At 32.7% G+C, this 23,226-nt stretch overlaps 14 protein-coding genes and 1 pseudogene across 15 annotated transcripts, besides 3 other annotated features; 5 read left to right on the forward strand and 10 right to left on the reverse strand.

The window, feature by feature from the left end:
* Positions 1-16,303: part of a mobile genetic element that runs on past the window's edge.
* Positions 1,071-2,366: a mobile genetic element.
* TVAGG3_0995030 lies at positions 1,167-2,289 on the forward strand (annotated as a pseudogene). Its single transcript has one exon. A coding segment is annotated over exon 1 (1,123 nt).
* Positions 3,204-3,494, reverse strand: TVAGG3_0995050 (uncharacterized protein; the record flags this gene model as incomplete). Its single annotated transcript, XM_051254223.1, has 1 exon — positions 3,204-3,494. One exon carries the CDS (start codon positions 3,492-3,494, stop codon positions 3,204-3,206), a length of 291 nt encoding a protein of 96 aa, XP_051079797.1.
* On the reverse strand, positions 3,843-4,064 carry TVAGG3_0995060 (KilA, N-terminal/APSES-type HTH, DNA-binding family; the record flags this gene model as incomplete). The annotated part of the gene is made up of 1 exon (XM_051254224.1): positions 3,843-4,064. The coding sequence occupies one exon, from the start codon at positions 4,062-4,064 to the stop codon at positions 3,843-3,845; it is 222 nt and encodes a 73-aa protein (XP_051079798.1).
* Positions 5,004-5,869, reverse strand: TVAGG3_0995070 (organellar and viral DNA polymerase type B; the record flags this gene model as incomplete). Its single annotated transcript, XM_051254225.1, has 1 exon — positions 5,004-5,869. A coding segment is annotated over one exon (866 nt), but the record flags the coding sequence as incomplete, so codon positions are not given.
* On the reverse strand, positions 6,073-6,369 carry TVAGG3_0995080 (uncharacterized protein; the record flags this gene model as incomplete). Its single annotated transcript, XM_051254226.1, has 1 exon — positions 6,073-6,369. The coding sequence occupies one exon, from the start codon at positions 6,367-6,369 to the stop codon at positions 6,073-6,075; it is 297 nt and encodes a 98-aa protein (XP_051079800.1).
* TVAGG3_0995090 (integrase core domain containing protein family) lies at positions 6,922-7,673 on the reverse strand (the record flags this gene model as incomplete). The annotated part of the gene is made up of 1 exon (XM_051254227.1): positions 6,922-7,673. A coding segment is annotated over one exon (752 nt), but the record flags the coding sequence as incomplete, so codon positions are not given.
* Positions 7,999-8,985, reverse strand: TVAGG3_0995100 (keratin-associated protein family; the record flags this gene model as incomplete). Its single annotated transcript, XM_051254228.1, has 1 exon — positions 7,999-8,985. The coding sequence occupies one exon, from the start codon at positions 8,983-8,985 to the stop codon at positions 7,999-8,001; it is 987 nt and encodes a 328-aa protein (XP_051079802.1).
* On the reverse strand, positions 10,116-10,875 carry TVAGG3_0995110 (organellar and viral DNA polymerase type B; the record flags this gene model as incomplete). Its single annotated transcript, XM_051254229.1, has 1 exon — positions 10,116-10,875. A coding segment is annotated over one exon (760 nt), but the record flags the coding sequence as incomplete, so codon positions are not given.
* On the forward strand, positions 10,893-11,492 carry TVAGG3_0995120 (uncharacterized protein; the record flags this gene model as incomplete). The annotated part of the gene is made up of 1 exon (XM_051254230.1): positions 10,893-11,492. A coding segment is annotated over one exon (600 nt), but the record flags the coding sequence as incomplete, so codon positions are not given.
* Positions 11,881-12,495, reverse strand: TVAGG3_0995130 (uncharacterized protein; the record flags this gene model as incomplete). The annotated part of the gene is made up of 1 exon (XM_051254231.1): positions 11,881-12,495. One exon carries the CDS (start codon positions 12,493-12,495, stop codon positions 11,881-11,883), a length of 615 nt encoding a protein of 204 aa, XP_051079805.1.
* On the forward strand, positions 12,521-12,922 carry TVAGG3_0995140 (uncharacterized protein; the record flags this gene model as incomplete). Its single annotated transcript, XM_051254232.1, has 1 exon — positions 12,521-12,922. The coding sequence occupies one exon, from the start codon at positions 12,521-12,523 to the stop codon at positions 12,920-12,922; it is 402 nt and encodes a 133-aa protein (XP_051079806.1).
* Positions 13,824-14,705, forward strand: TVAGG3_0995150 (uncharacterized protein; the record flags this gene model as incomplete). Its single annotated transcript, XM_001315916.2, has 1 exon — positions 13,824-14,705. The coding sequence occupies one exon, from the start codon at positions 13,824-13,826 to the stop codon at positions 14,703-14,705; it is 882 nt and encodes a 293-aa protein (XP_001315951.2).
* TVAGG3_0995160 (protein of unknown function, DUF4107 family) lies at positions 14,931-15,346 on the forward strand (the record flags this gene model as incomplete). Its single annotated transcript, XM_001315917.2, has 1 exon — positions 14,931-15,346. A coding segment is annotated over one exon (416 nt), but the record flags the coding sequence as incomplete, so codon positions are not given.
* A 1,326-nt stretch (positions 16,304-17,629) lies between the features above and the next one.
* On the reverse strand, positions 17,630-18,112 carry TVAGG3_0995170 (uncharacterized protein; the record flags this gene model as incomplete). The annotated part of the gene is made up of 1 exon (XM_001277344.1): positions 17,630-18,112. A coding segment is annotated over one exon (483 nt), but the record flags the coding sequence as incomplete, so codon positions are not given.
* A 455-nt stretch (positions 18,113-18,567) lies between these two features.
* Positions 18,568-18,602: a mobile genetic element.
* A 1,963-nt stretch (positions 18,603-20,565) lies between these two features.
* On the reverse strand, positions 20,566-21,642 carry TVAGG3_0995190 (mannosyl-oligosaccharide 1,2-alpha-mannosidase protein; the record flags this gene model as incomplete). The annotated part of the gene is made up of 1 exon (XM_001300255.2): positions 20,566-21,642. One exon carries the CDS (start codon positions 21,640-21,642, stop codon positions 20,566-20,568), a length of 1,077 nt encoding a protein of 358 aa, XP_001300256.2.
* Between the last annotated feature and the right edge of the window lie 1,584 nt (positions 21,643-23,226).

A 23,226-nucleotide genomic window follows, 5' to 3' on the forward strand; every position in this document is an offset into this window, starting at 1 on the left:
AGATTTGGTAGCGTTCAAGATTTATAGGTAATGTGCAAGATACTTCCAGAACTGACCGCTTCTCTTCTTATAAAACTTCTTTTCACCATTATCTTTCCAAAAGCTTTCTATAAGTGCTGGGTTTCCTGTTTGCTTAAGAGCCTCCAAAATGGCTTTCTGGTCATTTGTCAGTGTGCTTTCATCTCTATATGGTCTCTTTTTGGTTTGCCTTTCTTTACATCTGACATCGTTAAGCCTTCATATTCTGTTAAATCATACATCTTTATTTCGGTAAGATTCTTTATGTTTGTCAAGAAGAAGTCATAGTGCATTTCAACAATACCTGCAGCATTTGCTTCTATCTCTGATATAAGTTCTCCTTCAAGAGCTGATGTAGTAATGTTCCAATATTATTGAGGTTTAACGTAGAACATTCATACTTTCCACCAAGTTTATAACATACCATCCATCTTTGTTGGGAGTTTATTTTAATCTTCTCTAAGAGTCTCATGAAAACCTTACCGAAATGTTTGTGTAAGTAGTCTCTGTTTGGTTCATCTAAAGCTTCGATGTTAAAGTCAATGAGTCTATTGCCTGTCTTAACATTCCTCTTTCCTATTCTCTTCATCTTTCTTTAACCATCTCTCACCTTCTTTGGTTTGTCGTCAATGGAACGAATGACATCGTTAGCTTTGCGAACTTGTTCTATAGCACTTTTAAACATCTCTCTTCTCTGTTGTCAGTGTTCGTCTCTTCTTCTTTTTCACCAACGTTTGCATTTGTTATGTCAAACATTTCTCTTCTTACTTCATGAGGTACTGAACGTCTATGATATAAGTCAATAGCAATGTCATTTAAAGGAAATGCTCTTGCATGGACTTCGTTCTCGCCGCGTTGCGGCTTTATGAACTCATGAATTCTATCATAACTTATTGCACCATTATAGTCATTGAGGATGTCAGCGAGTGCTTTTTTGTTTGTTGCGTAATGCTTTGCAACATCTATATTAGCTTCTGTAAGAAGTTGTTTTATTTCCGAGTGTTCTAACTTAGACAACTTCCGATACATCTTTAGTAGGAAATAAAAAAATATAGGGTGTCCAAAGGTGCGTTTAGCACAGCGCTCTATATGAGACTATTAAAGGAGATATATGCTGATTATAAATATATAATAAAAAATATGAATATATGTATATGATGAGTATGTTGTATTTTGGCGCCATGCCGGGATATAAAATGAATTTTGAGACAAGAGGCGGTTTCGCGGGAAATTTTGGCGGGATTTTTTTCATTTTTTTAATGAATCATAAAGAAAACATCCTCGCTCTTGCAAAAAAATGCAAAGACTGTAAAAAAATCTACGAGATATTGGTAAAATGCTTCGGTATGGATGCTCCTAGCTATTCCACTGTAACGTATCATGTTAGGATGTATCACTTCATGAACAAAAAGGCGCCCATCATAAAAATTGACAAAAAATCGCCGGATCAAAGAAAATCAAAGCAATTCTTCAAGCGCTAGATGAAGACCCAAGAGCATCACTCAGAAGGATAGAGGAGATGACAAAGATACCACGTACAACAGTCAGTTATTATCTGCACAATTATTTGAACTACAAACTAGCGTATACACGTTGGGTTCCGCACAACCTTAATTCAGTTCAAAAAAATCTAGAGTCCAATCTTCGAAAGAGCTCCTCTCTATATTGGGTGCGTATCAATCCAAGAAGTTTCGCTTTTTAGTAACAGGGACGAGTCTTGGTTTCAATATGCAACAGAAGCCAAAATCATGTGGATTCCGAAGGATGAAAATCCGCAAACCATTCCCGAAGAAAAAAAATTGACACACCAATGATGATGTTGTCGGTTTTTTGGGGCGTGAATGGCATCATCGCAATTGATATTCTTCAAAAACCTAATACGATGAATGCTCAGTATCTAATTGACAATGTTCTTACTCAAATTATCAATTCTGATGAGTTTGAGAAATCCAAACAACAAAAACAAAAGTTTGCAATTCATTTTGATAATTCAAGAGTTCACAAAAGTCATAAGGTAATGAATTACTTGGTGAGAAAACAATGTCTGTTCCAAACCCAATTTATTCACCTAATATTGCACCCTCTGACTTTTATTTTATTCGGCACGCTAAAAAAGAGAGCTGAAGGACGCGAATTCGCGAGTCCAGATGATCTTGAAAATTTTGTAAGAGAGCAATTTGAGCAATTTTCTCATGATGATTTAAAGCGTGTCTTTCAAGCCTGGATCGATCGCTGCGAACGCGTGATTGAATCCAATGTGATTATATTTAAATAAACTTTATATATATGTAACTTGTTTATTTCTCGCAGTATTCAGGTTTGTGCTAAACACACCTTTGGACACCCTATATTTTTTTTGAAAAAAATTAGATTAGATTTTTAAATTATTTTTCAAAATAATTTAATATTTTTATTTAATGAAACACATGCAAGATTGCAAGTTCTTTCATACAATGCTCTCGCTACTGCCATCAAGAATGAGTTCAATGGTGCTGCAAACGTTAATGTTATCTTTAACAAGAAGTTTGTGAAAGAATCTAAGTTTGGTCAGTATGTCAGACCATTAGCTATCGTCATTGACCGCAAACGTATTACTTCACAAGAGTTAGCAGTAGTAGTTTTGAAACAAAAGAGTTTCTTCGTGAATGTCAAAGATACTCATTATACTGTCATAAAGAACTCTAACATTGACTTCTTCAGTATTGCTATTGAATCTTTCCGAACAGAAAGAATATAAGAAGGGTGAAACATCTGTGAAATATATATCCTTCATCTCTGAAGACAATAACGAACAAGATGTTATACAGAAATTCTTACCAAAGGTTGAAGAAGCTTCTATTGACATTGACGAAGGAAGTGAAATGGTTGAGAAGAAATAGACCCTGAAAGCTATTAAGCAAAAATATATTTTTGGTTAGTCTTCATATGGATATTTTACAACAATTCCCCAATGTATAAACTTTTCATACGCTTTTTCATAAGCTTTATATACCTTCAGAAATTTTGCATAATCTTTAGAAGCATTTAGATATTGTTTAAATGCTTTGTATGTCTTCAGAAATTTTGCATAATCTTTTACATGTTGTTCGTTCTCTTCTTCTGTCATGAGTTCCGAATATTCTAAATTCATGTTCTTTCATATGAGATAATATTTTATAAAAAAAATAAAATTAGCTTAGATTTTTTTATTCTTCCTCTTTGAAGTTGTCAAAATACTCTGTTATTTTTTCCTTTAACAATGTTAAGTCTTCTTTGAAGGTAAGTATTGTACAACCTTTGATGTCATAGTGTGTTTGAGGAAGAGTATTTTTGACAATTTCCTTTATTTGCTCATTCGGTGTCATTGAAATCGGTAAGTTTTCGCGATAGAACCAATTTCTGTCAGATTTATATATTTTAGCTAAGTCATAAAAGCTCTTGTTGTTTCTTCTGACTAAATGCAACATAACCATATCTTTATCTTCTTCATTTTCCATCTCTTCAGTATATATCATATACTTATAGTTCTTTTCCTTTCCTTTTGGTACCGAACGTGGTATTCTTTTCTGAATGCTTTTGTCTTTTGCTTCAATGACTTCATCTTTTGCTTGAGGTTTCTTTTCCAGCTCTTCACGTTCTTGTCTATGAATTTCGTCAAGAAGTTTACAAACATACCAAGCATAACGAGCTGAAGCCCATTGTGCCACATTATTTACAAGAAGTCTATGTACATAATATCCTCTCAAACCGTTTGGCAATTTTTCACGGTTTTCATAGAGTTTTGGCGACTGGGGTTTTTTACCTACTCGCTGTTCTTCACTGTTTTCAGAAAAAAGTATGTCTCGCTATGCTTCATTTAATAGCTCAATAGTGCTTTGGTTCCTAAACCAGTCTTTAGGAAGCTTAGTATCTGGAGCATAACATGCTGTCAAAATACTTTGCATTTGGTACATATCGTCTTTGACCGAACGAATGAGACGGAGTTGTTTGTTAAACTGTATGTACTCGTATTCTTCATTTATAGCTTCATGGACTATAACTGTTGTTGTGTTCTCTGTTGTTGACATTACTGTCTTTACATACAAAATAAAAAAATTTGTTAGAAAAAAATTAGCGTTATTTTCTGACTTTCACAAAAGACCAAAAATAAACGCTTTACATGTATTTTTCAGCAACTTCGTCAAATAATTTTATAGCTTTATCTATCTCATCTACTTCAAACGTTTCTTTACATTTCATGGGAGCACCATACATTTTCTCAAACTTTTCAAGTAGTTCTGTTTCAGCAGCTCTCATATCATTAACAAACACAACCTTGACTCTATTGACTGTACTGTCATATCTTTGAGTTATATTATATGTTCTTCCTATCTTATATCTTTTTGTATTGAAGTCCTTCGGTTTCTGAACGATATAAAGTAAGCCTTCACTGCAACGTTCCGTATCGAATGAACCATAAGTTATGAAGTTATATCCAACAACTGGGTCAATCCATAACAAAACTATTGGTATAAGACTTTTGTCGATGAGATATGCTGTAGTTCCATAGAATCTTACCGATATCATAAGCTCAGGATTTCTTGTCAAAATTTTCTGAGTTGAAGCATTTCTAACCCAGTGGTTTGTTTTCTTTTCAGATGGAGATATAATGTCTGACAAAGAATATTTGTTGTATTTCTTTGAGTATCTTACGTTTAAATCACCTATTCTAACCACTTTGGTGTCATTGTCTATCTTTCTAACTGTTTCAAACTCAATGTTTGACATATCTGTTCTTACATACAAAATAAAAAATAAATAAAAATAAAACTAACTTTATTTTTTTCTATCTTAAGGAAATTCATTATTTTTGTGCTGAATTCAGCAAAAATATATTTTAGGGTAGATGGTTAGATCTAACCTCATTTCTACCCTCATTTCTACCCCAGTTATTTTATAAACATTTTACATGATATACGTTATGAATTCGTGAGATTCTAAACAGTTTTGTAGCTTCTATTTCTTCTTTTAGTACATCGAATGTTTTAACAATGCCGAAGGTTTCTTTATACTTCTTCTTGACGTCAGATAATAGGAAATCGTCAGCAGTTGGATAGTTTTTGTTCAGAAATGCTAACATGTCCATTTTATTTTCTGCTGGTTTTTCTGCTTCTTTCTTTAAGTCTGCATAGTCGTTTTGCATACGTTCTATCTCTTTGACGGAGTAGTTATATTTCCTCATTGCTGCTTTACATTTAGAACATTGCGGATTCATTTTTGCGTTATACATTGAAATAAAACCAGCTAGAACAACCAAGGCGTCAATGGTTTTCTTTAAATCTGAAGCAGTTGGTTTTATTTGTCCATTCCATACCTTACCTCTTCTATCTTTATCTCTTATCTGCCATACACATTCTGCAACTAATGAAACAAAGTTGTCGTATGTCTTAAACTCCCCAGATTTATATATGTCAGAGATGTTCTTATATACCATGTCGCAATCTTTGTCCATAACTTTATGGTTGCAATGATATCCTAGCAACTCATAATTTACTTTACGTATGAACTTCTTTATTTCTACTGAGTCAGTTGGTTTCACTTCTATTTCATCGAATTCAGGAATAGTGAGCTTTTGTTGTTGGATTTCAGGCAATTTGGGTAAATGGTCAATAATGTCCTGCATGACATAAAGATATTCTTCATTTTCTTCATCCTGTGCGGTACAGTCTAAATTACTTGTTAAAAGTTCTTGCTTTATCTTCTGGATTTTTGTTTCAAAAGTATATGAAGAAGGAATAAAGCTTTTCATCTCTACTAACATAGATGTTGGATTCATGACTAACGAGTTTGGTGCTGTTGTTTGAATTGTTGTTGTGCCGATTGTTGAAATCATATCTTTTATACAAAATAAAAAAATAAATAAAAATAAAACTAACTTTATTTTTTCTATCTTAAGGAAATTCATGAAAATTCAAGACCCTTTGGGTCTCGCCGCTTAGCGGCTGAGGTTAGAAATGAGGTTAGAAATGAGGTTAGATCTAACCATCTACCCTAAAATATATTTCTGGTCGTTTATGACAAAAATAAATGGTTCATTTACTCACAATATTTTTGTACAAAACAACCCCAAACTTTTAACTTCTTTTCTGCAGTTTCTAATGCTATCTTAGCGAGTTCATATTCTCTAAATTCTCTCTTTAAATCTTCTTGTTCCCATTGGTCTAGTTCGTATGGAGAATCTCTATAACCATAAAATATCTCACGTTCATGTTCTAATTGTTTTTCGCACATTTTTCTAACTTCTTGTTCGAACAAATGTTTTGCATTCTCTACTGTATCTTCGAGTTCTTCTTCATCTAACTTCTCATGAACTTTCTTGTCTATGGAGTCCATAATTTTTCCAACTGCTATGCAATATTTTGGAGAAGCCCACATTGCTATATAGTTTATAAGTCTTGGGTCTACATACGTTCCTCTAACTTATTTGATTTCATCAGGAATTCCTACATGAATTTTGTATAAAAACCAACCGTCTGTATTCCGACGGTTGCTATATTCTTCACAAAACGCCTTATAATACTCTTCCCAGGACTTATTTTCCAACAACTTTCATGAGATAAATAAGAAATAACTTTCATTTTTCATTAGATAACTGTTATTTTTGACGAAGTGAAGATTCGCACTTCGTCAAAAAATCCCTGAAATCAAGAATTAATCCCGTCAAATACAAAAAAATGAGGGTAGAAATGAGGTTAGATCTAACCATCTACCCTAAACATTATTTTTGGTCATGGACTTCGTCCTCGCCGCTTTGCGTCTTTATGTTAAAATAAATGGTACCATTAATAATACATGACTGTTCTCATTCATGTCTGATTTACATCTAATGAAAAAGTTTAGAAGAATTTTCTTATTCTTTCTGGCTTATTTTTGTCTTTCCAGTACTCCCGCTCTAATGGTCCCAGATGTGTTGGCTTTGACTCTCTCAAGTTCTTAGATGGTATAACATCTTCAACGCCTCCTTCATATCTTACTTTATAAGTGTCATCGTTTATGTCGTAGTCAAGTATTTCAATAACCACTCCTCGCTTTGCTTCGTCAATGGTTTCAGCAAGTTTGCCATTACTACTTTCAACTAATTTATGACGAGGATAAAACGCAATAGAGTCGTCGGCAGCTTTTATAAGATATCCATTACCTTGCGTAGAGTCTACGATATAATAGTTTCTACTTAACCTTAAACGTTTCTTTGTCAACGGTTTGTTGTCAAGAACTACACGAACTTTTGTACCAGGAATGAGGGTAAATTGTGTTGAATTTCTGATATTTTGTGTTTGACTTCGTTTCTTTTGTATATACTTTTCTTCTTGTTGTTGTGTCATTGAATTTGGTGTATGTCCTGTTGTAGAATGTGTTGAGGAATTATATACTTCGAGAAAATGTTTCATTGTTTCTTCGGTAAAGTCTCGCTCTTGATTTAAATCTCTGAGAGTCCTTATGAAGCGGTTTATGATGCCGAGTATGTTATGGTTATGGTCTTCAGTAGTGTAGTGAGTTATGTTATGCTTAATGAGAAAATCTGTGATTTCATTGCTGAGGTATGCACTGTCTTGGTCTGATGTTAAAGTACTTGGGCTATGTTCTGCTACAAACTTTTGTAAAACTCTTAACACTTCACAAGTTCCTTTATTCCTCATTGGATATGCATATGCTTTGCGAGTGTTAACATTAATGAAGATGAGGAATGGTGGCTTTCTTCCTTTTCTGCTTTGAACGAGAGTGTCAAATTGGTATGCGTCAGGAGTGTTGGAGTAAATTGGTAAAAAGTAGTCGTAAGGGTTTATTTTTGTTTGATGTACAACATTTTTGTCAAAGAACCTTTTCACTTCAGCTCTGTTAGTAAATCCCCAACTCTTTGCAGCTTCATTGAATTTCTTAAATGACCTCCACGGTGATGATTCGAATACTTCTTTCAAGCTCATTTATGTAAAGTTAAAGATTTTATTCTAGGCTCAAGCGCGTTCATTGAACGCGGTACCATGCGAATACAGTCATAAATGGTGGCATATAATCTGCACCCGAGCCTGTTGGATTTGTTGTGAAAGTATGTGTATGATTTCCTCCTGGTTCAGTTTGTCGAAAAATCTTTTTTGCTGCATTGTTATAAGATGGAGATAAAACATCATTGCCAGCTTCATACTCTGAGTTGTATAATGGGTGGTCTCTTAATGAGTGGCTATGGTCGCCAGAAAAGTTTGTAGTTCCTGTATGAGTGTGCGGTGGAAGGTTTGCTTCTTTAATTTTCTTCGAACCACCGGCTTGTTTTGAATATCTAGCACAGTATAAGAATTTATCTACAATCTGCTTCCATGAACCAAAACCCAGAACTGTTGCTGGATTTGTTGAGTTCATTGATGTATAAATAGAGCCTATAGGATATAATGTTTGAAGTATTTCAGTCTTTAATGTTTGAAGCTCTGTTTTGTCTGCTTTCTTATCATATAAATCTTGAGCAGTGAATTTAATATTATTTTCATCCTTCATGACATAAACATTTTTACATCTAATGTTTTTCTTTGTTGTTATGTTTTCATTCGATGTTAAACCTTGTGGAAAGTTAGGAGGTTTACAATATAATGCATCCCCATCAGTTCCGTCAACCGTTCCTTCAATACTTTCTATAGCAACAGTTGAGAAGGAGTTATGTGTATGTTCTTTATCTGCTTTCTTATCTAACATTGCTGGTAGTTCATGTGTTTCAAAGTTTCTGACATGACCTTCAATGTTCATACATCTGTTATTTAAGGAGTTTAGTGTATCTTTTACGCTTGTACTTGGATTCTCTAAAGGTGCACTTGAACCAAGGGTATAGTTCAATATTATGTCGTCTGCTCTAACAGTAGTGAAGGATTCATGTGTATGGTTCTTTTCAGCTTTACTATTTAATGTAGCTTGAAGTTCATTTATATCGGAGATATTGTGTTTATGAGATTTCAAAACTTTGTTCATTGCGTCAAGTTCATCTTTGTCAGCTTTACTTTTAATAGCATCTTCAAACGTTATTTTTGCCTTAACCCTCAAAGTAAATCTTGGTTCAACTAATACACCGTTAACAAAGAAACTAGAGGCATAAATTTCATCGTTATAACCAAATGTTTCTTGTGCTTTACCTGTGTCATACTGTACAGTACAGTGTATGTCATAACCTTTAGCACGAATGTATTTATATCTTCTTTCATTAACATCTTACGTCTTCACTTTTTCATCCTGTGTTAAATATCCATGGTAGTCCGTTATAATCTGTTCGTCTGAACTTATATAATGAACATGGTTTTTATCTGCTTTTTCGGCTAATTTCTCTTCTATCTCATTTATTTCAAGTTCATGCCTACCACCACCTCCTTCAGAAGTATTTTTCTTCAGCTCTTGAAGAACATCCACTTCACCATCTTTGGTGTCAATAATGAGACTTTGAGTTAAAACCTTTCCTGTCTTAATGGATGTTTGTAAAACTTCTTCTTCACCGTGTTCGGGGTCATGGTCGTCATCATATCTTGTGAAATCAGAGATGTTGTCATACATTAAGCATATCTGTCTCAAAAGTTCTGCTATTTGAAACTGGAACGAAAGATATACAGAACTTTCATCATCTCCTAAAGTCAAGTCTGCTTTCTTAAGTATTTCTTGAATGTATGCAATGAGAACAGAGTACCTTGGAAAATATTCGAACAATATTTCATTAGCTGTTGGTTTTGGTGGTTCTTCTGGAGTTTCTGTTGTTTCAGTTCCTTCTGTAGGTTCTGTTGGAGTTTCTGCATCTCTTGACTTCAATGCTCTTGCTCTCAAAGACCTAAATGTTAGAGCACCAGGTTTTACAAAGGACTTTATAAATGCTTTAATAGTTCCTGGTAAGTTATTGTTAGCATTAAGTAAGTTCCTTATGCTTCCATCATGTACGTCCATAGCACTATGTAAAAAATCTATACTTTTCTTGTAGTCAACAATAGACTGACTGTGATTTTTAAAAGATTTGTCAATACCTTTAAGCCAATCTTCATGCATGTCTGATACTGAGCCAAGAATATCATTTGCTTCCTTTAGTGTATTTTGTGCTTCTCGTAAAGTATCCAATCCCGTACGTGCATTGTTTGCTATACGTCTTACAGTATCTATTTGACTCCTTGTTTCTTGCATCCAACCAGATAAAGTTTTAATAGTATCAGAACCATTTGAAATGAAGTTCAAAGCATTTTTAACGTCATCTAAAACTTCTTCACCAAGTACCGCCCATATCTTTCCGATTTGGTATTGAAGAACTCCATATGAAGCAGCTGTTAAACCAGTATTTATAAGGTTCCATATCCATGATTTAGCAGTTTTTCCATCCTTTCCATCTACACCATCCAAACCGTTTTCGCCTTGAGGACCTTGTATTCCTTGTATTCCTTGTGGTCCTTGAGGTCCGGTGTCACCCTTCTCTCCTTTCAGTTCATCTTTATGTTCGTTATAATATTCTAATGTCATAAGGTGTACATCATTACTGTTACCAGCAACGCCAAGAATTTGTTTCTCATTCATGACTAAATTCTTTAAGCATTTAATGTTGTCGTCAAATCGAAAGCTCTTTAACAATTCAATGAGAACATTTAATACTTTCACTAATGAGGCATCTACTGTAGAATTTATATATTGCACCGTTCCATCATTTATGATAGGAACTTTACTTATTGTAATGAATGGGTCATAAGTGTTAAAAGTATCGAAATCAATGACTTTTTTAGTTTTTCCATCGTCAATGACTAAATCATTGCCTTCAATGGTTAAAGTTGAGTTTTCGTTTACTAGTTCATGTGCTCTTCTTGCTTCATTTGTTTCATACGCATATGCAGCAATAGTCATATTTTAATGAGAATAAAATGTTGTTCTATTTGCAAAGTACAGACCCAAACGAATACGGGACAGTAAAGCTACAAACAAACTTAGGTCTTCAGAATGAAGCGCTTGCTTTCAGAGTTGTTGACTTCAATACTATCGCAACTTTTGTCATAACAGATGAAACAGATTTCATAGAGATTGAAATAGATGACAAAAGAAGTGTTATAACATTTCCTAACAGAGCTGGGTATAGAATAGATAAAATTGCTGGAGTCATAGATACTCTCATAAATGAAGAAACTATTGACAACATAGATGTCGAACTCTCTTCTGAGGGAACATTGAAGTTCAGTTATGTGAAGGAGTTTAAGATAACACGAATGAGTCATAGAGTTCAATTGCTTCTGGGAGCATACCATATGACATTTCCTTTGAAAAGTGTTGACAAAACGATTGAGATGAAATCTGTTCCATACGTATGTTATGGTAATTGTTTATACATTGAGTCTAAAATAGCTAATGTCACAGGCATTTCAGGAGTTAATAGTAAAGGTTCAGTAGAATATAAATCCTTCTGTTATGCAGTCAATTCAATGTTCATTCCAAACGTTCCTGTCATAGCAACTCATTTAGGTAAATGGGTTCGCATTAGTCCTCATAATTTGAAAGATATACAATTCAGACTTGTTGACTTTCAAGGAGAGCCTGCAGAACTGAAGGCACCAGTGCGAATGACTGTTGAAGTTGACTTTTTAGAAAATATTAAATGCAACAGCTTACAAGAGAACTCAGAGCTAAAAATATAAAGTATGAATGTTATGTATTAGGTCATGAACTTTGGTTGTTGCTGTTTGATGAAACAAATGAGTTAGTTATGTCAGTCAAGAGAACAGAAAAATATTGTGTTAGTGAAAACTGCACCAAGTCAATAAGATTAGGTTTGCATTATGAAGATGAGTTCGATACTGTTGAAGAAGTTTTGGATAGATATTACAAATTGCTAACTTGAAATTTTTTTGACTGACTGCTTTAATTTACTAAAACATATTTCAAACAAAGCTTATAGTCAGTAGATAGTTTTGTGTATTCATTCGAATATTTATACTTAAACTCAACTCCTGTAGTTCCTGGTGTTTCAATGATGCGGATGTTACCTATTTTCATGAATATTGGCGTTTGACCACAGCATTCGATTTCAGGGTCGAGATAGTCAATGACACATTGTTTCCCTGTTATTCGTGATATAACATTTTCAAGGTCCTCCTTTGTTAGAATTATTTGGTTCTTGCTTATAAGATTTGTCAAAAGCTTCTTATCGTCTTTGAGTAAGATAGTTTGATATAACTGAAGAAGGTAATGGTCTACGTTATCTGAAGGATTTGTTTGAACATTTGTGTAAGGGTTGTCGTTGGCTTCTCTTGAAAGAATTTGGTCCAGTGGTGGATACTCTAACTTAACATCTGATGTAGCGTTAGCGTTTGAAGCTGAGTTTAAATTCACCGACTTAAGTTCTGGTTCTTTTTCTTTAAACACTCTGAAACTATAGTTCTTTATGACAATATTGTTTGTCGTTCGTGAGTCAACATTTGATGTTGGTTCAATTGGAACATTAACGGCACCAGCTAAGATGGATTTGCTTCTCATTTCATATAGAATAAAAACCTTTTATATGTATGAAATGAACAATATACTCGACAAGGGTTTGAATGTAAAGCTAACGAATGAAAATATTGTTGAATTCACTGAGACAGGTGCTGTGTATAAAGATGTAGAACTACTGAACAAAAGAGCTAAGGGAAGAAGCAGGAACATGAACAAAGGGTGGAAGCCTATAAAAATTTATGTCAATGATGGCTCAGGAGGTTCAAACATAAAGTATGCAGAAAGTTATAGAGTTTATGCTCTCAAGGGAGAGAAGCCTTCATTTAAGAACAGCTATTCTAACGCATATCCTCAAAAGCTAACGGATGGAGAAGTGGATGATATGAATGACAGCAAAAATATTAACAGAAATGGCGACAGAGATGCATGGAATTTGTTTACCATCAGTCAATTGAAGGTTAAACTTTAAAACAATGTTGGTCGTTCCCATGAATATTTTTGACTTTAATGGTATTAGTCATGATATGAATCTCAAGGTATGAACGAGGAGAGATGAGAGACTTATATGCTTCCAAATTTCTTCAAAAGGTAATGTTATACCTGACTGTTTCCAAATGAGTTCAATATCATAGCGTGAGAAACCTTGAAAGATAACGAAGTCAGTTATGAGACGTTTTATGTTTAAAGCTAAAAACCTCCATGTTTGCATAAGTATTGCTACAGTTAAATGGTAATGTCTGACTTTAGTAATGATGTTAGCTAATGGTGAGTCAGGCTTTGAAACTAAACCTTTTCCGGCGAAAGTCGTCGCAAACGAGCAGAGTGTTTGAAGGATATTTTTTGAAGGGGTATTTTGAAAGTTTTGACAGAATGTAGTTTGTAAGTCGTTTCATATCGTAAACTCCTGAGTATTGACGTAAGTGGTGTTTGTCAATAATTCTTTCCATCTCCTCAGAAGTCTTTTGCATTCCTGACTGTATGAACTCTACGATGGCATAATATTTCCTCTTACGTCGAATGTAACGCTGAAGAAATTCAATGAGTTCACTGTCTGGAACTTTAACGACAGAGGCTTGAACTTTTGACATAAATGTTTTCGCTGTTGAGTCCATAGAGTCTGAAGTTGCTGATATAATGATTTGGTCATAGTAAGAGTCGTTTCCTAACGCTCTGTTTATGAGTATATGAGACGAATGAGGTTAAATGTCTTACCTGAACCCATCTTTCCACAATAGAAATACACACCATTTGAACAGAATTCATAATCTTTGCTGAAAGGAAGAATAAGAGAAGAGTTAAGTTTGTCTGTAGTTTCATTCATGTCTTCATCTACATCATGTATTAAATGCTTCATTTTATCTCCATTAAAAATGCAAGTCAGAAATATTCAGAACATAGCACCGAGTCTAACTGACAAGAGTATAAAGATATACTATGAACACGTTATGATGAAACCTACCAAAATTCAAGAAAGTCAGTATACTTATGAATATCCAAGACACTGGGTAGAGTATGTAGGAGGTGAGAAAGCTATTGAAATCAGACAGGTTCGAAGTATTCCAGCAGGAAGAACAATATTATTGAAGAACTTTAATGTTTTGAGGTATAATGATGAAACAAAGAAGCAAGATAGTTTTCCTGTTGCTGTGTATGTGAACTTAGATACAGGAGATGACATGAAAGTTTTTAATACAAAGCTTCAAACGGTAGTGAGAGAACAACTGACTGCGGAAGGGCATCCATTACCTTCAGAAGTTACCATAGCATATAATTTTGAAACAAACTCAATAGATTTTAAAGTCATCTCTGCAAAGAAGTCAGGTTTTACATTTAATGAAACAGATGTATATTCGAATGAAAACTTCAAAGCTATTGCATGGTTAGATAATGACGATTGCTTTAAGAAAATATTTAAATACAGTGACTCAACGATGTCAATAGATGACCTTCGTGGAATGTTACCATCGACGTTTACAGTTGAAGGTTCAGCAGGATTGCTTACAAGATTGTCAATTGGTGGTATTTGGTCTCGTGAGAACATTGTTATAAAATCCAGTATAAGTGAATTTGCTGAAGAATCTATATTATGTCTTTCAAACTACATGTATTCGCCGCCGAAGCATTATAGTATAACAAACTTTGTCAGTAAGTTTAACATAAGACTTGTCGAACCTTCTTCAATGAAAGATGTTGTGCTACCTAAAGATGGAAAGGATGGACTCATTATTGAGATGATTTTAATAGCATATTAAATGAGCTTGTTCTTGAAGGTCATTCATGATGAAATAACTGTTGTAGAAGATGTTAGCAATTGTTCAGACATTTTGAAGCGTATAGATGATATAAGAAAGAAGTTAGATAGACCGCAAAGCGGTGAGGGCGAAGCCCGTGAGAACGCTTATGTTTCATTGACTTTCTCCAGTAACGAGAACTTTTATGAGATAATATTGAAGAGAGATGATTTTAATATGGTGTAAATGGTAGCTTGGGCAGCTTTAGGCGCAATGGGAACAAAAGCATTAGCATTTGGAGCAAAAGCACTTGGAGCTTATGACGCAGTAAATAAAATGAGTGGAGGAAGGGTTTCGAAGACATTAGATGCAAATAAAGGGAAGATTGGAGGCTGGGTTGCAAAGAAGTTAAGATTAAATAAAATAGGGCTCATAAATAAAGCATCCAATTTGGTTGCGACTGAGTCAGAAAATGCTTTAGGAAAGGACGATGAGTTTGCAAAACACGCAAAAGACTTTAATGACCAGATGAAAGGTGAAACAATGCATTTAAATAGAGTCGATGGAACTAAAGAAAATGTTTCTTCTCCACTAGTAGTTCTTCCATACGGACCTTATGGAATGTATGGAAACCCTTACGAAAGACCATTTGACCCATTGACTGGTGGAAGTAATTGGTATCATTATGGACGAAGAAGAAAGATAGTCAAGTTGGAGACAGACGTGAAGAAAGCAACTAAAAAGAAACCAAGGAAGAGAGTTATAAAGCAATGAATTCAACAGGGTGAGAAAAGAGGTGAAAAAAGAGGTGAGATTTCACCACTTCACCTAAATTTATTTTTGTGCTATGTTTTCATACGTGTGAGGGTGGTGATATCATTAATTTTTAAATAAATCTGGGAAAAAAATATAACATTTCTACTCAGCAGGAATGAGACCCTTACTGACTATGTATTCGTTTAATGCTTGATGAAAACAATGGTACATATTATCGTATGGGTATACACAACGTCTGTTTCCATCGTCGTCGTATATGTAGAGCTCAAATCCAGTCCAACCTTCTTTTGTACAATATGTAGCTTTATTTAAGTATGCATTTATGTAGATAAGGCAATTTTCTTCATCGCTCCAGAAATAATTTTTGTTCTTTGTTGAAATAGTTTTCGTTCCTCTGCGACCATAAGGAATGTATGCAATGAACTTTGCGTCATATGGGATTGTAATATATTCAGGGTTTCTTTCATCGTCAATGGGTCTGTCTTTGTTAAAATGCATGTTTCTCAGTTTTACTTGAGTTTTGAATAGTTCACGGAAACCTCTGGAAAGAGTCATAGTAAATGTAGTCGGACATGTCTTTGTAATGAAATAAAAAAAATTAAAAAAAATAAAAATAAGGTTATTTTATTTAGTGAGGACGGTAGGGAATTCGTTAGTGAAGTCGTTAGTGAAGTTGTTAGTGAAGTCGTTTATGTGTCAGACGGTTTTGTAAATATTTAAGGTTAAGTTGGTGTTATGGTTGTGTTGTAAAATCTACGTTACTGGTTTCGTAAAGTGTCAAAACCGCTAAGTGGTGTACGGAGGCGCGCAGTGCCTCAGTACACAACTTAGAGATACTAACTGCTTATCATGAGTTTTTCTGAGTGTCTGTGGAAGTTGTATCAAATCAGGATGAAAATCTGCTATCATTTCAAGAGATGGTGGATTGTGGCTGAGGACGTTAAGATAATTGATTGCGTTTATCTTAATTTTCTCAAAGTTATGAAAATCAGTAAAAGCTGAATTCATAATTTCTTTTGCTTGCTGAGAATCGTAAACTGCAACAGCCGAGATGTTTTCTTCATTAATACGAATTAAAGACGAGTACGTATTATAAAGATCTTGTTTAAATTTGGATAATAAATTTTGGAATTCTTGAGGATCATCTGGAATTTCCTTCGCCTTGAAGAAAAATGAAAACCTTTTCCAATCTGGTGTACTTTTATATCGGAACCAAATATAGATTTTTTGTTGAATTTTGGATAATCTGTTGGAAGTGAAAGATTTTCAGATTCTGACGGTTCTTCATCCGCTGGCGGATCCTCATCGTCAGTGTATTCAATTTTTTCGGATCTGGATCCATCTTTTGACGGTTTATGAGGAACTAAGTCAGCGAATTCTGGGTCAATTTCATCTGGAATGTAATGAACGCATCTGTTATGATTTCTGTAGTTTTCCGAAGTTCTTCTGATATGGTCATAATCGGATTTATTTTCGAAATTTAATATAACTTGTAAAATATCTTCATCAAAATAAGAATCATCTATACCCATTAATCTTCTTAGTTTTGTCTTCCAATTGTCTTCATTATACGCAAATACAGAAACAAAAATTCTGGCTGGAAATCCAATAATCCAACGAAGATTTTTTGGGACTAAATGGGCTTTCAATGAATTGAAAGCTTCGTTGAAATTTGTATGATATTGTTTGCTGATTCTTAGAAACAATGGAGCAATATTTGTAATAATTTCTCTTTTTTCGATATGCTCTGGTGATTCTCCTGGATATCTATTAATTAATCCCATCCATCTCTGAACCTTTTGCTCTGGTTTTAATGTTGGGCATGCAAAAAGGATCCTAAATATTTTTTCAAATTTAGGATATTTAGTGACAATTTTTGAAAATGCTGATTTTATCACATGATTTGGATCTCTTACATGTGATAATTGTGCACCAGAATTCTCTATCATTGTTGAATCTTTAACATCACCATCTGAACAAAAAACTTTTATTTTTTTCCATAAATCAGATTTCAACATATCACGTAATGCATAGCTTTCCATTAATCCTGGTGAAATTTTTGGTTCAACCAAAATTTTGGGACTTTTGAATTTTATTAATTCTGGATGCCTTGAAACTATTCTAAAATCTAATATTTTGTTTGTATTTATATCTATAAGCGTAATGACGGCATGTAAAGCATCGCGCTTAGAACTCCATGCGCAATCTAATGAAACATTAAATTTGTATTCTGAATCATGTTTAAGAATTTCTTGTATATTAGCTTCACAACTTGCTGTTGCAACTTTCTCAAGATCTGGCAATATGCTCTTTAGATGCGCAAGTAATGTAGTTTCTGTTGGGCAATGAAAGTTTAGGAGTGATGCCAATTCGATGTGTTTTGAAAATCCTGCACCAGATATAAGAGAAATGTAAGTATGAAGATTCTTGACAACGTCACTATACGGAACTCCAGGCTTAAATTTGACGTTGAATATTGTTTCTTCCTTAACATTTGATTGTGAATGATCTTGTTTTGAATTAAGCTGGTTTAGATTAATGAAATGCGAAAAAGGTTTCTTATTTGAATAAACAGTTCGATGATAGACCCTTTTTTGGCAGTCATCAGCTTTATATGTTATTAATATCTCTTCAATTATGTATCCTTCCATGATTGGAATAGAATACTCCATAGGAAGAGCTAAAATCCCGCCAAATTTTACGGTTTTTTTAATACAAAAGCAATCAAAGTGAATAAAGCAAAGATATATATTGTATTTAATCAGTCAATTGATATTGGGTAGAATATATGCTCAATATTTCATTTTTCAAATTTATTATTTCAAAAAACCAATAATTGGCGACATTGTTTACTGTAATAATTGTTTTTAATGAAAACACTATATGCCTTCCTTATTTTCTTTCTTTCTTATTTTTTTGAAAAAATCAAAAAAAAACTCGAAAAAAAAATCAAAAAATCACAAAATCGATGAATTCTCAACGTAATTTAAATCCTCAAAATCGTAGAGATTGGTCATAATATAACTAAGCATTATGATATAGTAAAGTTCAAAAAATCTCTCTCTTGAACGAGATAAAAGCTTAACAGAAATAACCTTAAAACTGCTTTTCTGAGGGTGATCTATCGTCTATAGGGCACCCTTAAAAAATATGGGGAAAATGTTTGTTCGCCCTTTCTGATTGAGAAAAGAGGAACGAGGAAGCATCAGTAAAAAGCAAAAATACATTTTTTGAAGCTAACATTATTTTTATGTTAAAAGAAAGATTAATACAATTTCAGTAAATCCATTTTCATAAAGATAACATCCTGTAACGCATTCACCATGATAATAAAGACCATCCATGCAAGTTTCAATAATATTAAACTCTGCAATGAAATTATAAAGAATTGAATTCTGGAATATTGGAATTTGATATTCGTAATCTGTTTTGTCAGAATAACATTGATTCAATGTAATTGAACTTGAATGCTTATGACAATAAAATGTTTTCGTGCAAGAATTATTAATAATATTACAGCCTGTTAGAACTAAGGTACATTCGGAATGAATAAGATATCCATTTTGATTCCCGATATAATTTGAAGATACAACATTAAAGAGTTGATTTGGAATTCCATGATGAAAAGCAATATAATGCGTTTTTTGATAATTTTCATGGACATTAACAAAAGAAACCTTTGAGTCAGAAGAAAAACTATTGACCAAATACCCTGAATAGCCACCGAAAATATAATTATTAGTAATATTTGTGAATTCAAGGAGAATTTTCCCGTTATACTGATCATTCAATGCATTTGCTTGATTGATTTTTGAACCACATTGTGAAATTGATGTTTGTTTAACTGAATTTATATAATTTATAATATTGGATACAAATGATCGATATGCTGGACGGTCTTGAGCAAATGAGAATAAATAACAGTTTTTGTTTTGCGAAATTTGGCCTTTGTATCCAAAAGTCAAAGATCCTCCTTCATCGGTAGATAATGAGCAACTACAATTATAAAACTTACATGACTCAATGACTGCTTTAGTAAAGTCTGATGTTGATGTAATTCTGATGGCACCTTTAACTCGAAGTGATTCAAAATTACTTAATGAAACATAATATGCTGAATTATCGCTTTTTTCAATATTGTAACGCTGATTATAATATGTTTGAGGAGATTCATAATCTGGAAATTCCTTATTCTATGCATTTTTCAATTTTTTGCATAAAAATTAAAACCATTTGACATTTTATTTTATCATACAGTTTTCCATCATGGGTTCTAAAATCCTATTTACTTTTTTAACATGTTATTGAGTACTTCACAAATTTTGAGAGATCTCCATGAAAAAAAGTTCAAAGCACATCATTAATGAAATTCACCTTCACTATATAGAAATGATATAAATAAACAATTTATAAAAACTCATAGTGGAAATTTTTGAAGAGATAATTCTTTTATAGAAGTGTTTAGTTATCTATGCAAATAACGATTGGCTATCCAGATAGAATATTCTTAACCATTATACGCAAAAGCATAGTTTTTTTTTTTAATGTAAATTTCGATGAGGAGTCAATCCACAACTCGAAATATAATATATCACAAAACTCTCCTTTCTTTGTCACTTCACTCGCATAAAAAGAGTATATCAATTGAGAATTAATTCATGATATTCTATGTTATGGATGTCGTTGTTGCTTTGATTTAGAAATACTTAGAAAAGTCAGTTAAATCACTGTATCTCTTTTTTATCTCATCCATTGTATATCCTCTGTATTCCAGGAAAGGTCCCCATTTCTTAGTATCCACCTCTTTAAATATTTTAAAAGGAACTCCATCATGACTAATCACGTAATCATCCAAACTAAAGAAATCATTATCAGAGTGTATTAAATATATATACATCAATGATCCGAGTGTGTAATCATCTACATCCATCTTTTTAATCTTATCAAACAGTTCCCAAGCGAAATCTCTATATTCTTTCAATCCTTCAATTCTATAGAAAACAAACAGAGAAGAAAGAGTTGCAAAATATGGTTCTGTGTCTGATTTAATGTTCTCAAGATTTTTTATGATTTCGTTCAATGCCAATTTACTGTAATTCTTGTCTTACTCTATTTTATGGTTCTTCTTAACCATGGCCATCATCATCGTTCCTGGCAAATAATAATTTCTATATTCATCTGTAACTTTATTAATTGGACGCTTCTCTCTTACATCATTGATATATTTAAGGAACAGTTCAATGAAATTAAGGCCAGCATCGCCAATTAAATGGTAAGATTTCACTAACATGTCCAAATAATAGTATTTCTGGTTTAATCCTGTTTCGTATTGATGGTCCCTTAAAATAGTCTTAAATCTCCTCATTGTATGCTGCATGTACTTTGGATCATCTGATAAAATTGATAATGTAATGAATTCTAATGGATAAATGGTATATTTCTCTGCACATTCTGAGTTTTCATATGAACTAGTTTTAGGAATTCTGTTTTCATAAGAAATTCTGACTGTATGAGAAAAAGTAAAATATGGTAAGGCCAAATCAGCAAATTCTTTGGTTTTGTATAAAAATGACATATCGTCTGTGAATTGGTATGCAGAAATGAAGTTTCCTACAACTTGTGGAATGAAATCTTCGATATAAAATGTTCCTTCAAGTGTAAAATTGGAAAAAATGATGTTTGTGCATTGGTGAAACTCTTCTTTGAGGTCAAGTATGCATAACGCGGATAACATCTTGATGATCGAAAGAGAATTTTTCTCTCTTTCAGATTTTGTTAGATTCTGATAATATTTATCTAAAATTTTATGGGACAAATCTTTATAAAAGTCTTTAATTTGTTGTAATTTGTCGGGATAGCTTCTTATTTTTGTAAAATTTTCAATAAATTTTGTTGGATATGTTCGTTTCACGTAAAATCGATTTGTACCCGATTCTATAAGCTTTGTTGTCCATGGGTATCCTTGAAATTCTGAGATATCCGGGTTGATTGGAGTAATAATTCTTGATTTCAATGGTAATAGAGCAAAAAAGATAAATAGATAGATATTATATACCATCAAGAGGTCTTGAATAAAAAAATATCTATAAGAAAATCTCTGAAGAAAATGTTTGTAAGCTTTGGAAAACTTCAATCTTGATTTTGTATAGCCATCAAAGAAATTAAGCTTGCTAATACTCATGAAGTTGTTTAATATGAATCAATTTTCATAGAAATACTATGGATAATTAAGGAATATTATTGATAAAAATTTGTTTATCTATTTATGTGTTTTAAATATATTGACAATACTACATTTTGATTTTCGAGCACAATACAGCTAATAGATGAATCGAATTCACGAGATAATTATACGCAAAATATTATTTCGACTTGAGAGATCAAAATATCAAAGAATGGAGTCATTAGTTTGGTTGTAATAGTCTTATTCTTTTTAGTTTCATTAATTGATGTTGCTGTCATCCTTTAATAGCTTATTATAGCTTTAATAACAATGAAATCTTTTATGAAATGCTAGAAATGTATAATAAATTTAAAACAAATAATATTTATTCATCACTAAGATATTTTGCTGTATGTTCAATAAACAATGCTACTTCTGGCTTCTCAATCAAAGAAGAATCAGAAATATCTTCTACAATTTCATGAACAATCTCTAAAAGTTCATTATTTAATGATCCTTTATTCTCATTTAATACTATTATTCTTTCAATCAATTCTATGAAGTATAAGAAGTAATCAACACTTTCTATACAGTTTTTGACAATTTCACATATGAAAATATCATTTTGAATATCAATTCCTACAGATAAGTAATGAGTTAATGAATAAACAATATGAACTGAGCAATCGAATGGAATTTCTTCTAAATTTTGCAAAATCTGAATTATTTCTGACTCATTTGATTTGTCTTTCCAATACTCATAATTACTAACAAGCAATGATGCTGCTGCTTGTGCTGCTTTGTCAAATTCACAAAATTGAATGAAATTTAAAGTTGTTTCAAAAATTTCAAGTGGGGGATGAATAGTGAAGCTATTTGGAATGCATATTGTGCTAACTTTTGATTGAAAGGCTGAATATATGACGGAATTTGTTGAATTAACTTTTCATTCAATTCAATGTCAGGCTTTAGTTCAATAATCTTTATTATTGTTTTCATTATTTTATATTTCGCGAGTTCATCATAAACTTCTAAATGATTGATTAAAATTTTGTATAAAATATCGATATCAAACATATCACAGTGGTCAAGCATCTTGTATATGACTTTAATTGCTGGGATTTTTGGAACTAACTTATCAAGGAACTGATATATTGATTCAATTGAAATTATTTGAAAGAATAGTTCGCAGTACATTAATTTTGATACAATATGGAGAACATCTAGGGAGTTATCTTCGTTTTCATTGCATTTATCAATTAAAAGTTGAAGATTTTTGATAAAAATTTCATTTTCGATTAAAAAATTGATAGATTTGAAGTAACTAAAGCAAGAAAAGATATTCAATATTAAAGGAATAGATGGTTCAAAGGATAGAATTGATATAAGCAAGTCTACTGGAAATTCGAAATCTTGGAAATTATATTGAACGCAAAATGCAAAAAATTCTTTCAATTTGTTAATGTTTTGAAGAATTAAGTCCTGGGTATCAACAATTTGGCCAGAATTGACAATTTCTTCTAAACTATCAACAATATTTCGAAAATTACCTAGTTGGTGAATACATTCATCCTGGATTGAAGATTCAGATTCTTTGCTAAT

This window comes from Trichomonas vaginalis, chromosome I, assembly GCF_026262505.1.
Source record: "Trichomonas vaginalis G3 chromosome I, whole genome shotgun sequence".
Lineage (NCBI taxonomy): Eukaryota > Parabasalia > Trichomonadida > Trichomonadidae > Trichomonas > Trichomonas vaginalis.